The following is a 14,979-nucleotide window of genomic DNA, read 5'->3' as shown; positions in this document are numbered from 1 at the left end:
TCCGTGACCGGTAGCTGACACAGTTAAGGTTTGGATATAATTTGGCTCCCGCTCATGTTGGAGGAAAATTCAGTGTAAAGTTAAGCAGTGCATATCCAAACCCACAAGATTGTAGTCATATTAGAACAGAAACATAAACATATTAAAGTATCAGCATGCTTCCTAATAGCTGCCTGCACTCAATTAAATTGTAAGATATGTGTACTTCCCTTTTTACCCCCCACCCACCCCCTGTATCTACTTCTTCCTCCCCCTAGTGAGAGCTTAATTATCTTTTCTCTATCTGTACATCTTTCTGAGTTGGGTGTGTACATGTCTGTGTGTGTGTGTGTGTGTGTGTGTGTGTGTGTGCACGACTCTATTTGTATGCATGTCTGGGATTGTGATGTGAATGCGTGTGTACTAACACACTGCTCCTCTGCTTGATATCCAGCTCACTCCTGCAAGCAGCCGCGGAGCCCAGCCAACGCTGACGTCATGGGTCTAGACCTGCCTTCGTACGGCTACACCCTGGTGTACACCTGTCAGCCAGGTTATTTCCTCTCCGGAGGTTCAGAGCACCGTGTCTGCCGCTCCGACGGCAGCTGGACTGGCAAGGTGCCCGTGTGCAGAGGTACGTGGCTGGCAGAGGTCTGCGGGGGGCAAATGATGGAAAAAGTGGTGAGAAGGGAAAGAGTAGGAGTTAAAGGTAAATCAGCCACAACAATAACGAGGTGCGTTCTGTGAGCCTATCGTATAACTGGCAGCAAGTTTCTCAAAGTTTCATAAATGTTAGCGTTAGAGCATAGCCACCACAGGTTTTAGCAAAACAGGGAAAAGTACAATGTAGGCAGTATGTTACAGCTGAGTGCTATTTGTTTTGGAAACATCCTCCAGCTGTTAGACCCTGCTGCGTATCACAATATCTTTGTGACAGATATATTTATGTTCTTTTCAGCCGGTTCCAAATCGCATGAGAAAACTGTCAAACATATACCGGGAACACCAAGCCCTAAAATAAACGGTGAGTATTGAACTGTACAAGCTTTCCAGTTAATACATGCAGAAGTCGACAATCCTGTACTGCATCTGCCGTTTGATAGGCTCGGCATTAACTGCTGCACCGAAACATTTTGTTTCTTAAACAACAGGAAAAAATCATCTCCGTACAACCAACGCTCGCCTTTTTTCATTGTATGCACTCTGCGTAGTGTGAGCAATGTTTATCTTCATCAGATCACATAAATAATAATTATGTACTGCCTTTTGCACAAAACCTAGTGTTGTAGCGTAGTATTTGCAGGTTATAGGTTCCGTAGAGGAGAATTATTAAAATGATGAAAATTATTGGTGTAGAGCGTGGTGCATATTTGTCCGTGGCTATATTACTAATACAGCAGGTTTCCTTTTTCCATTTCAATATATGTCTCTTTTAGAGTCATTTAGAGCAAATAATTACTGCAAAACAAGATTTAAATCCAATTTGTTCCAGGCAAAATTAACAGGTCATAATAGGGAGCGATATTCGCATAATATACGTACGACGCGTTTCATTTGTAATAGAAATTGTGCAGCATGGTAATTACTTGTAAAACTGTACCATAATACATGCATGTAAATTTATGCTGTAATTATGATGAAAATATACTAAAGTCTCTGAATTTGCCTTGAGCATCGAAGAGCACTGTAACACATTAAAGAAAAAAATTTAAATGTGTTCGTTCAGAATATGCTAATAGAAATTGTAATTAATTGGTGATGCACATGTGGTTCAAACATGAAGCTTTCAAACATGAAGCTTTCAAACATGAAGCTTCCTCCCAGAATGAAATCTGTATTTTACTGCCAGGTTCTTTCCAGACCTTTAGGATAGCTTTCATCCTTGCCAAATGGACTGGTACTTATTTAGCACTTTTCTGTTCTTACTGAGCACTAAAGCTTTTTACTATTATGTTTTTCTATCAGCTTCAGCTGTACTTGAACTGTTATTCAGCAGATTCTGATAAGCTCACATAATGTAAGATTGTTAACATGGTATCTGTATTGTAGGCACCATCACTGTGTCCATGTTAGATATAAGCACGTAACATATACCAACATATCATTGTAAAACTAAAGAGGCGTTAGCAGCTCAAGACTCTTGGCTGCTTCAAGTGTTGTCAGTAAAGCCTGCACATATCAAGACTGTATCATCAAGGCTTGTGTTATCAATACTAAATACTTTGGCTAGGTAAGCTGTTCATATTTACTCAGGAAGCCTAAATTGAAATTTTAAAAAATAAGTAAAGTAGAGTGCCACATTTAAACACAGAAGAAAATCTGTCCAGGCTTCTGTGCAAAACACAAAAAAGTGGTGCCTGTTTTATTTTCCCTTTTAGCATTTTCAATTCTCATCTTTACGCAAATTAAGTGACCACCATTGACCATTTGCTACCAAGTCCCACTTCTTCAGTAATTACTAGGTTATTATTCAGACCAAGATTAATGTCTTTTCCTGCTATTAACTACAAACCGTCACCTTTCTGCGTTCTTGCAGGCTAGAAGAGGTTTTCCCACTGCATAATATTAAAAGTTTCTGCCGATTTCACAGAGCAAACCTACAGTTATCGCTTTAAAATTGTATTTAATTATCACCGGCTGAGATTGTCAAAGCATATAAGGAACTTGATATTCAAATTGAATGACGAGATTGTTATCAGCTGTCTGTTATGTTGATTCCACGCCGTTTCTAATTACCCTTTTGCAGCGTTGGAGTCGGCTTGAATTACAACCATGATGTTGACTTGATGTTTAAAATCTACGTGTTTGACACCGGTGGTTACCTAGGAGTTAATTTGATTTTTTTTTTTTTTAATGACAAAATGTTTTGACATTACTTAGCGAGGTTTCATTTTCCCACAGTTCCCGATGACGTCTTTGCGCCTGATTTCATCTGGAAGGGTTCATATGATTACAAGGGCCAAAAGCAGCCAATGACTTTAACAGTCACCAGCTTTAATGCCACAACGGGAAAAGTCAATGTAACTTTAAGAGACAGTAGCATGGAGTTTCTGCTCTCTGGTGAGTCATCAATAAATCATCTGTCTTCTACATCCTCCCCCCTAACCACCCCTCAACAAATCTGTGTGTCACTTCCATTTATTTTGAGGATGCCTCATGTCAATCAGTCAATCACCAAATGATCTCATGCATGAGAGTGGAAATTAACTATTGGCGCTAAAGACGGATGTATCAGTCTGCAGCGAGTGACTGACTAACTGCCCACTCAAGAGTCACTCGTCTCCTCCCCTCCTCCCCCAGCTGTTTCTTCTTTTCTCACCTCTTCTTTTCTTCTCCGGCTTTTCTTCATTTTCCCCGCTCACTTCTCTCTGCTTTTATCATTCCGCCACACTCATTGCCTCATCTCTTTACTCGCATCATTTCTCTTCTTGTCCTTACCTTGTAGGAGTCTACAAACGCCAGGAGGCACGGCTAATGCTCCTGCTGTACCAGATGAGAGCAGTGGCCCACAGCTCCTTGAGCAGGATTACTGATGAGACCTGGGCAATGGACGGATTTGTGAGTGTAAACAGGAATTTGAATCACACGGGAAGTAATCTTTGGAGAACAAAAAGCGGGCGCTGCAGCTGTAATTTATTTTATTAAGTCTGTCAGACAGATAGAATGATGAGAGAAATGGGCTGTAACTAGTTGGAAGCCAAAAATAAGCCTCTCCTGGACTTAATGAAACCGCTGTGTCCTTATTGTTTGCTGTGATCCTACTTAAGAGCGCCAAGAGAGATATAAAAAAAAAAACATCATAACATATGAGAAAAGAATGTGCTCACAAGCAGAATAGTAATTTCTCGGCTTACTGTGTGTTCCCGCTGGTGCATGTTTACACTGGCTCAACATCAGATGCATCAGGCGTGGAGTACAAACCATTTCACTGCACCTGCACTGACAATTTGCTGAATAAGCTCAGACGTACACCTGAGATCTAAAGGACCCGGAACAACTGCAGAATGATTTTGGTTGTTGAATTTGAAGTTCTTTTTCTAAAATAAACTTCAAGGTCCACTTAATAACAGCCACTGACAGGCGACTGCACACCGCTGAGCTATTGATAGCATAGCTCACAGCTTCTGCAGAAGAGTTTCGGTGAAACAAGGGTGTTATTTTTGAATGTAGCATGACAGAATGTGTCGGCTGTCGTGCTAAATACGGTATAGCAGAGGTTTTTGATGACGCGTAGAACAGATGTGTCACAGATTTTATTTATGCAGCTGAAACAAAGCACTGTTTTTCAAGACCTCCGTTATGCATTTCTGCCAGGTTTCAGCTGAGCCTGAGGGCGGTAGCTATGTGTTCCAAGGCTTCATACAGAGTAAAGACTACGGACAGTTTGGGCTACAGCGACTTGGTATGCATTTTTCCCCCCTTCAAATACAGTAATCCTCATTGCCATCTGTCACACATCCATCTAATCATCTTCCATTTTTAATAACATGTTGTGTATGATTAATTTGCTTGAATTTTTAAACTTTACTGTGGAATATCTGTGTAGGTTCTCAGGCATCCAGGTCATGGTAGTCTTAAGAGCTTGTTTAAGTTTTTTGAAAACATTTCACCTCAAAATCAAGAGTCTAATTCAGTTCTAAAATCAAAAGGTGGAGAGTCCCAGGTATTTAAACCTTAGCGGGGGGTTGTTGTTTTTTCCACACTTTGGCTCATGCGATGGCTCACATGGTTCATAGTGGGTCAACAGCCGCATCCTAAAGGACTGTCATTTTCTTTTCAAGCTCATAAGACTTTACTGTGGAGCAATGTGTGTGACTCTACTCTTAATGTTCATCTGCATGATTTCCTTGAATGATAATCCTGCTCCAATGTCCAACCTCTGCTGTTTGTCTCATCATTGTTTTGGATTAGGAAATTGCAGTCATATATTCGTCATGGATACGTGACAGCCGAGATATTGGTCACTGTTGCTTGTCGCTTTCCTTCGGGACAGGCTAAATTTGTCTCGATATCGTTCCATCTGAGCTGAAGAGGTTGGAGAAGGACACTTAACTCCAGCACACATGCACCAAAGACACTTTGAATTTTTAAAGGCATTCATGTAAAGTATTATTTAAAAAAATTCAACTACTACCTGAGATACTATATGAATAATATGGCTGTTATACTATTATACTGGCAGCATTCATACACTTAAAGTGCCTTACTCCTCTCCTCGTACCTGCTTTCAGCCACCTCTTACCTCAACCATACAGCGAGCAGCAGATTATCCACTCCACCATCATTGCCCTTCACTTGTGTGTGCTCTACATTAACGCTGCCATCATCATATGATGGTCTCCAGGAGATTATAGCAGTCACAGTGATCATCATCAGTATGATCATTATGGATATCATCTGGCTGCTGTGTCTCCAACTCCAGCTTTATGATTTTTATCATCGTCGTCATTATCACCAACAGATATGTATCATTCTGGTTTTTTGTCTCTCTATTTTGTTCTTTGCATTTTTTTTTCAATGCATATCCTGCATATAGCCTCTGTTTTTCATTTCCTCTGGTTAAATGTTACGTTTGCCGTGTCGCAGGTTTGAGCGTGAGAGAGAACGTTACGCTCACCGACCCTGAAACCAACGGCTCCACCAACAGCAGTTCTGTCGCTGTCGCCATCCTCGTGCCTTTCTTTGCTCTCATCTTTGCAGGCCTCGGTTTCTATCTCTACAAGCAGCGGTACGTAGTGAACCCTGGTTTCTGCCACACTAGCTGCCGTAGTGGACATCTCTTTGGTTCCCACATGTGAAAGAATGTAGAGTCTCTGTTCCCAGGTTGAGCTTTAGTAATTTACTACACACTTGATGTCAAAAAAGTTATAGACTCCCAGATATTTCTAGATGTCTTCACATTTGCAGCCAGTAGTGGATGGTACACAGTGGCCCACTTCCATAGTCTGCTTTATCGCAGTAAAGTTCCTCACTCGATACAGTAACTTACTTGTGAGAGACTTCAAAGCCTGATGCAATATTAGTCAACGTATTACCATCTAAACCGTATTACACAGCAGCATGCTTTAGGTTTTTTAATGAGAACAGCTTTGATACAAAGCGTAATTTGCTATATGTTCACACGTGTAAGTAATGCACAGGGTGTGTATTGTGTGCAGATGGAAGGATTTCCCCTTAATTTAAACGGAATAGCTCTCAGAGCATAGCATGCAAATTTTGCACTCATTATGTTACCTACCAGAGAAATGGCACAGGGCACCTCTGACTGCTCTTTTCAACAGTAATTACAATTCAGTCTCATTTACCAGCTACAGCAGTCCGGACCAAGATAATGGAAAAGTGTTTATATGATTGGAAGGATGGTAGATAATTGGCTTACTATCTCTAACTATTATGCACCCTTCCATCCTTTTTTTTTTCTTTTTTCTCCCCAGGAAAACAGATAAAGCGCAGTACACAGGATGCTCTGTCCACGAGAACAACAATGGACAAGCCACTTTTGAGAATCCCATGTATAACACGAACACGAAAGCTGCTGAGGGGAAAGTTGTCCGCTTTGACCCCAATCTCAACACCATCTGCACCATGGTTTGATGTCTATTGAGTATGAGAAAAAGAACTGGAGAATACAACCTCTCCGGGTTTGCTTCACGTGACTATATATAGACATATTTATATATTTCCCAGTTTCTAAAGTCACCGAATTGCTCAGAAACATAAAGCACACTTTCAGCAACACTTTAAGGTGGTTGCGATCGATCATATACACAAAGTAAAAGATGAAAGAGTGAGGAAGGGTAGGTACCGCACCTGTTCAGATCTTCCCCTAGTCTGGCGAAGAGAAGTGTTTTTTTGCACTCTGTGAGTGTTGGCTTTATGAATAAAAGAGCCTGCGGCATATAGATAAAATAGAGTATTTTATACTCTGTAGTATAAATATAGAGAGGTTATTTCGCAATGCCAAATGAAAAATTTAATGTTTTCTGTTACAACAAAAAAAAGAGAAAAAACTAAACAAAAAAACAAAACAGCCCCGATCTACGCTGTTTGTTTGCTTTCGTCTTAGTCTTACATCATCCTGATGAGAAGTATTTTTCTGTCATGGAGGTGAGGAGCCTCTCAACTGTGAGTTGATCAATCTAATCTGTTTTCTGTTTTCCAAGCAGCGGGGTGTGTAAGCGCAGATGAAGTGGTAGAAGAGAAACAGCCTCTCTTTGAATAGCGTCGATGCTGAAGTCTGTTCAAAGTTATATGGTCAATTATACCTCTTAATTGGGTGGTACCTCCTACTGAGGAAATGTATGGCCAGGGATTTAATTACTGAGGTGCAGTACACTTTTCCGAGTGCCACTGGGAAGGCTTAGGCTTCTGACGACAACAGAGTGCATTTTCTTGACCAGAGATATAGTTAGCATTAGTATTTATTGATGTTTGCAATGAATTTGTTTTTGACTGTAATGTTCGCACAGTTTGACAAGGTTCTGTACTTGTCAGTGAATTGGTGATGTGGGGACTTATTAAACTGGTAGCTAGGTTTTCCACTGATGGTTTTTGACTCTCAGAATAACTTTGTGCCCCAAATGAGCCAAATCTGGAGTGAAGTAACCCCCGGCCTTGAGCCTGTATATATCAAGAATTTCAAAGTAGGAGTTGCTTGCCTAATTAGTTCAGGTTTTCTTAAAAAAACAAGGTCAAGAATAACTACACTGCACAGAACGTACAACTGGCCAGGTTTCCCAGAAGTTTATTTAAGCCTGGAAGTCAGTAAATTGCGCAATGATATGTGAGTGGGCAGTCTGAGCCTTTTATTATGTTAATCAATATTTTGACAGCCTTATGTTAGAGTAACTCCTAAACAAAATAAGTGCAACTACCCCATCATCTCTAATTTTCAGAGCGGTGTGTGTTCTACAATTCTTTTGGGAAACCGTGCCTTAGTCAGTATATTCTTTATTCATACTCCTACTCTAAGACACTTGATGAATACACGGCCTTGGCCTGTTTTATTAACACTGAAACAATTTGTTTTTGTAATCTCTTATGAAACCATCAGCTTCTGCCAACAAATGTACAGTATACACAAGAATTTGCACACTTAAACATGAACCACCATTCATTTTAAACTCCCATCCAAGACCAGTTATGTTTTAAATATTTAAAAAAGTATAGAATTTGACACTGTCATCACATTTCTACATCATTGCAGTGCCTTGAATACTGTATGGGCATGTGTTTTTTAAGAAAGACATTACATATATTGTATTAGTAAAACTGCACACTGGTGTAATTTATCTGCACAGTTTGCAATGATTTAGCAGAGTGATGTCAGAGGGTTTATCTGTGACGAGGCATCAAAAAGCAGCTCATAGTTTCATAACTGTGCATGTTGGCAAAAAGTGATCCAGTATAGCAATTGCTGCTATAGTACTTTGTACCACTACGTTGACTCCTGTCATTGCTATTCCATTTTGTACATTTATACAGTTTTGATACTTGATGGCATTCTTTGGCAAGATGTCTTGTGTTATCGATATGTACTATATTTTGCAAGTTTCACATTTCTTATGGATGAAAAAAAAAAAGAAATGCATCTAGTCAAAACAGTATACAGTCAGTCTTACACCCAGAGACTCCGGAGTAGAGTAGAATGCTTTTAAATGTACCACACAGTTGTTATCCCGTTCAAAAACCTGTGAATAAGAACATGTACATATAACAAAACTTTTGTAAAGAGATATATTTTTTATGCAATTAAAGCATTTGTAAGTTATTGAATATGTTGTGTAAAATTTCACATGTAAATGTCATGTAAGATCAAAAAAATTTGTATTTTTTCTTTATCAGCAATGTATAAATCGTTAATTTATATATAAAATATAAAATAATGAACATGTGTTGATGATTCTTATTTCTGATTTGCTTGGTTCTGTTAAAAAACTGCAGTTTATTTGCTTTGTAAAGAAAGTTTTAATAAGCACACTTCCTGATTCAGTAGGAAGTAAGGAGGTAAGTAGCAGCCAGGTGTTGCTAATCAAATACACTTGATGAATTGGTTACCTGGAAGTCTGAGCACCTCTATAAAAGCGCAAACTTTGGTAATTTGTTGGACTGGAGCATTCAGGTTTGTGTATTAAAACAATGCCAGGAGTGGATTTCATCTTTCATCAGACCATGCAATGCTCAGAAAAACTGCAAAAAACCCAAGAGCTAGATCTCATACCCCACCTGCTTCAGTTACTGTGTTAAATTTCAAAGTTCATGACAGTAGAATTGGAAATAAACTGAAGTATGGCTTGTGTTGAAGTTTGTCTAGGAGACAGCCTCTTCTCTCTTAAAAGAACATGGCATGACAACTTAGATTTGTGAGGTTGCCTCTGAACGAACAGGACTCCTAGAATAATGTTTCCTTGACTGATGAGACCACAGCAGAGATGTTTGGCGATAATGCTAAGCACCATTGATGAAAACCAAACACCATATCATCAAGATATGTCTCATACTAAGGCTTGTTGTCTTGGGCTTGTTTTGCAGCCACAGGACCGGAGCAGCTTGCAGTCATTGAGTCAGCCATAAACTCCTCTGTATATCAAAGTATTGTACAGTCAAATGTGAAGCTTGGTGAAATGAGGTCATACAACAGAACAATGACCTCCAAGAGAAAAAGAAAAGAATGAAGGTGTTTCAGTGCCTCAGTCAAAGTTCAGACCTCAACCCAGTTGAAATACTGTGAGAGAAACTGAGAACGGAGGCAGCATTATAAAGAAACTTCGGACAAAATTCCTTCACAGTGATGTGGGCGACTGATAAAGTCATACAGAAAACAGTTATGTGGTTCTACATGCTGTTGAATCATTGGGTGTACTTAGTTTGAGGACTGCATAGAGTAGATAGATCGGGGTGTCGAACTCCAGGCCTTGAGGGCCGCTGTCCTGCAGGTTTTAGATCTCACCCTGGGTCAACACACATGAATCACATGATTAGTTCATTACCAGGCCTCTGGAGAACTTCAGGATATGTTGAGGAGGTCATTTAGCCATTTAAATCAGCTGTGTTGGATTAAGGACACATTTAAAACCTGCAGGACACCGGCCTCGAGGCCTGGAGTTTGACACCTGTGCTCTAGAGCTTTGAAGTCTGCCATGTGTCAATGTGACCATTAATAAATGCAGTCTTACACTTTCAAACAGTGCTTAAAATAAAAAAAAAAACTGCTGGATTTTAAAGGTCTCTTTGTCTCCACTGATCCGAATCTTTTTGTGTGTGTTTCTTGCTTCTTACAAATTTCCTCTGGAATGGGCACAAAAATGAAAATGCATTTCAGTGTACTTGGCTTTGCATACAAAATGTATAACAGGTGTTCTTTGTTATTTATTTATTTTTAATTTTTTTTCACAATTCTTTGGATTTGAGCAATTTGGATGATTGACCATTTATGCACAATAGAGAGAGCGCAAGTTCTACAAAATGCATATGAAAATTGAGGCATTTGAGAGAAACAAACCCTGTTCCCCCACAAAGAACTCAATTTACCATGCATGAAAAAGTGTGTGCATTTGTCAACAAGACTACATTTCTAGAAAACAGCGGAAAATAGTGTCTGTGAAGTCTTTTAAGGAAGACAAATCAAACAAATTACAATAACAAAACAAACTATACGAAGGAGAAATTCATTAGTGTCCTACTGATACTGATACTACTGGGAAGAGAGGAGATAACTGTGGTAATCACAGTAGAGGTGATCAGCAAGGGAGCGAGGCAGAGATCACAGAATACTCGATAAGGAATGTATGAAGAAGCCTCATAACAATCAACCCACAAGCACATGAGTGACATGAATTGGTTTGATTTCATCCCGAGGTTAAGCATGCACTTTAATGTTTAAGCCTGGGATTTGTGTATGGATTAGAAATATTTGCCAGAAGGATTTTATATTGAAGTTCCACTGAAGCATCATCAAGCAGGCTTGCCATAGGGGTGATGATGTAAAGTAAGCCGTGCATAGTCGAGGATGTCAGAAAGACTCATGGTGTTTGCTAGGTGTGCGTGTGAAGACCTTTTAAACACTGACGTGACCCTTCTGTTTGTTCTTAGTACAGCATTTGCAGTGTCAGCTTTCTGCTGCAGTTTGTACCACGCCATGCTTACAAATGCCCAATTAAGATCTGATGACTTTGCAAGTTAGTGCAGCAAGCTGATTTCACTGTCCTGATTATGATATGAGGCATTGGTAGTCTTGTGGCGTGGGCCTGTGACTGGTAAAGAAAATCAGTTTGCAGAGGTGCATGCCCGGGTACAATGATGGGATGTTCTTGCCTGCCTTTGATGTTCAGATACCCTGCGGTGCTCCTCCGCTTTCATCAAGGGCTCACCGACATTCCCAGCCAGCAATATTGACACTTTACGTCATAGATGGAAATTTTTATACATCACTCCAGATTTCCCAACAGGAACTCGTCTGATATGAGTGCGCACTGTTGAGGGAATCGCTTCTTTGCCTGCATCGGATAACAGATTACATTTACAGAGTGAAGCAGAAGCCAGGAAAGTTGCTGGTTTACTGATATGTGAAACTTTTGGCTTTAATGGCCTGAACTGTGAGGTGACTAACCATCCCCTTTCTTGGTATACATTTCTTTTTTTTAAAGAAGTAAATGAACCATTTTAAACCAAGTTAGATAATGTCCTCAGGTGTGTGGACTGCTCGTGATACAAATGGGAAGCTGCTGACAGTAAAATATCAGTGAGAGATGCACTCAAAAGCAGATAAAGCTAATGAAAATTTTATTTCTTAGCTTCTATAGGCTTTTTTTCTGTCATTTGTAAGGTTTTTCTATTTTTCCCCACCATGTCTTCCACCAAGAATCAAACCTGAAACACTTCTTTATTTGGAAGATATTTAAGGGACACAAATTCCTAATGAATCATGGCTTTAGTAGAAGTATTTTCGCCAGTCATAACAATAAAATTCATGTAAAGGTTATGTCTTGGAAAATGGACTGGGATTTAATATTCTGTTGAACAGTTTCCGAGAGCAGGGGCTGGAAGAGTTATATAGTTTAATGTACTCTTAATCTTAAAGTGGATGAATAATGTAAATTCCTCTATAACCTTTTCGGCTAAATAAATGTTTAACCCACAGTTAAATCACAGGGCTGCAGGGAAATAGCTTACGGCAGACTGAGGTAGTATATGACGGTTGATATAACTGGGGCCAACAAGCATGATCATAACAATAAAAAAGTGCAACTGGGGGAGGGTGTGTGTGTGTGTCGAGGGTAGTTAGTGGTGCAGGATTATTGTAGATCCAGAGCACTTTGGGGATTTTGAAGATTCTTACAAAATGATTAGTTATCTGGCAGCTCTCCTCTTAAATCACGACAAAGACATTTAATGTAACATTATTTTCTTCCTCTGTGCTTTAGGTTACAGGTATATCATGGCCTATGTAAATTTCATAGAATACTGTTCACATGAAGATAAATATGTCGTACTGGACTTCCCAGTACTTTAGGTACTCTACTTAAAGAAAAGAAACAAAATGCGATGGTCTAACTGACTGGGAAATATAGTCTTTTGTTTTCTTTCCCAGATTTATCATTGTCACTATGAGGATCCCAAACGGCTCACAGAAACTGTAAATTGCCATAACCACCACTACAAAGAGTGCTTATTTTTTAATATTTTTCCAAGCATTAAATGTTTTCTTTTAACTTGTAGACAAAGCCAGGATAACAGTTTCTGTGTTTAACATCTTTGTCTATAGCTAAGCAAAGCAAATAGGCTTCCTCTTATTTAGCAGATGGACATGAGAGTGGTATCAACTTCTGTCTTCTAATTAGGCAGCTGTCACAGTCGGTTTTGGCCTGGTGTTCTTAGCTTTGTTCTTGGTTCAGTTAGTTGTCTTCAGTTAGTCATGTTCTTTAGGTTATTTGGTTTGATCTTGTTCTAAGTTACCTTATCTATGTTGTTATCAGATTTAGTTCAGCTGTGTGTAGTTCATCGGGTGTTTCCACCCTGCCCTCATCTCCTCTTTATATTTAAACCCTCTGCCTCCTTGCATTCTCTGTTGTGTCATACTGAGTGCTTGCCTGCTTGTATGTGTCCCACCTACATTTGGATTTTTGGACTCTGGCTGTTTGACTCTTGCCAGTTCATCTTCTTCTACACCCCAAATAAAGGATGATTTCCTGTTCTGATTTCCATAATTTAAGTCTACACTTTCCACTACGACATGACAGAAATATTTCGCAAAATAGCAAACCAATCATTTTAGAAGATTAACTTTTGAAGATCTTTGTACTTTTTTTTTTATCAGTGTTTGAAAATACTGACTGAAAATACAAGGGAGATGTTTAATGTTTAATTTAACAAATTTTAGTGACATTAAACCCTAAAATACACCATGTGTTTGTCACGTCAGCCCTCGTGCTGGCAACACAATAAAGTCTGGCAAATAACAGGTTGTGTTCACTGAATTTCAACATCTGTTGTTTTCTTCTGCAACAGAGGCATACTGACCAGTCACGTGATTTTTGGATTCAAACTGATAATACACATTAAATCATCAAACTTCTGAGAGGCTGACGCTCTAAGCTAGATGCCTGATGAAATGATGACACTGTTAACAATGTGCTTCAAACAGCGGTCTCAGACACAGGCTGTGAGATATGATATTAAAAACACTAAATGTATCAATGCCACCTGCTCGTAGCTCTTTATCCGCACTTTCCTCGACATGCAGATCAGAGGATACCTCGAAGGGGAATTACAAAGCCTTGATTCAGATACATATGACCTTGATATAGCATACGCATGCTGTAGCTCTTCTTGGCACATGACAACTTTGATCTAATTGCTCACAGGGTGCCCGACTTAATAGCCCCCCCCCCCCCCCCCGTTTCCACCAATTAATTGTGGAAATTTTATAATTTAGCTCCTAATGCCTTGTGACGCGCTCCTGAAGGGAGCTGACTCAGTGTGATGTAGAAAAAAAGAAGAAAAAAAAAAACGCCTGCACACAACAGATTTGTATATTTTCCACATTCTTTGAAAAAGATGCTTTTGACCAGCCAATCACATCTGCCACATGCTGCATTCTTCGTCGCAGCAAAATCACTTCTCCCACAAGGCAAATCCTCAAGACATCAAACTGAAGCTGGTAATATACTCCTCTGTTTGGAGGATGAGCCTTACAAAGGACATGTGTGTGCTTTTTAAAAACACACGGTGCATTATTGTAATTTCATCAGCTCTCAAAGCCTCAATCATAGCAGTCATCCAAACCCAAAAAACAAAACCCTCCTACGCTTTCCAAAATTCCCTCCAGGAAGGTCCAGAGAAAAGAAACAGAGGAGCCTGTTTTGATCACTCTGGCTTGTCAGTGAGTTGTTGGACGTCTTAATTGAAAGAACATATGTAATATTTTATTCAGAGTTTCAGAACAACTGCGCTGCATTTCTTCTCTGTTTTTTTTGTTTTCTCAAATGTATCTCTTAGATTTTGCTAATACTGTAACAAACACGTCCCGCTGATTTTCTTGCTTTTCTTTGAGTGAACAGTACGCATGACACAACAAGAAACACAGACTTTATTGTGAGGCGTATCTGTACATTAGGAAGACACAGAACATCACAGCAAGTGCATTTATTCCATATTCCTGCCCGACAGAGCTAGTGATTCACTTTTCCTTTGTGTGGCTTGGCTATCTTATGAATGGAAAGAATATCAGATAATGCGTTCCACAGACTTCACCAGCATAAAACAACCTGACACACGAGGACACACTTTAAAAAACATGACGGTTCGGGACACTGATTCGAATATTTATACTGCAACATTTTGAGAAACACATGAAGGGGGAAATGCTGCAGTTACTGTATGAGCCATGAATTAATACGTGACATTTCATCCTGTCGATGAAGTGCTCGAGCATGATATACAACCTCTCAGTTAAGAACTTTCGTGCAAATCATAGGGCGCTGACATTTTGGATATGTTATC

The 14,979-nt window shown here is 39.5% G+C and overlaps 1 protein-coding gene across 2 annotated transcripts in view; it reads left to right on the top strand.

The window, feature by feature from the left end:
• The window catches only part of LOC134635775 (CUB and sushi domain-containing protein 3-like), a 222,914-nt gene extending 214,098 nt beyond the window's left edge, over positions 1-8,816 (top strand). For both annotated transcript variants that reach the window (XM_063485315.1, XM_063485314.1), the window contains exons 64-70: positions 434-613; positions 938-1,003; positions 2,881-3,039; positions 3,425-3,537; positions 4,294-4,381; positions 5,566-5,707; positions 6,414-8,816. In XM_063485315.1, the coding sequence (XP_063341385.1) occupies positions 434-613; positions 938-1,003; positions 2,881-3,039; positions 3,425-3,537; positions 4,294-4,381; positions 5,566-5,707; positions 6,414-6,573 (908 nt within the window). In that variant the 3' untranslated portion in view covers positions 6,574-8,816. The remainder of the gene's footprint in view (positions 1-433; positions 614-937; positions 1,004-2,880; positions 3,040-3,424; positions 3,538-4,293; positions 4,382-5,565; positions 5,708-6,413) is intronic.
• The last annotated feature ends 6,163 nt before the right edge of the window (positions 8,817-14,979 follow it).

This window comes from Pelmatolapia mariae, linkage group LG10_11, assembly GCF_036321145.2.
Source record: "Pelmatolapia mariae isolate MD_Pm_ZW linkage group LG10_11, Pm_UMD_F_2, whole genome shotgun sequence".
NCBI lineage: Eukaryota > Metazoa > Chordata > Actinopteri > Cichliformes > Cichlidae > Pelmatolapia > Pelmatolapia mariae.
The sequence above is the reverse complement of the archived record's forward strand: the minus strand, read 5'-3'. Positions and strand labels throughout refer to the sequence as shown.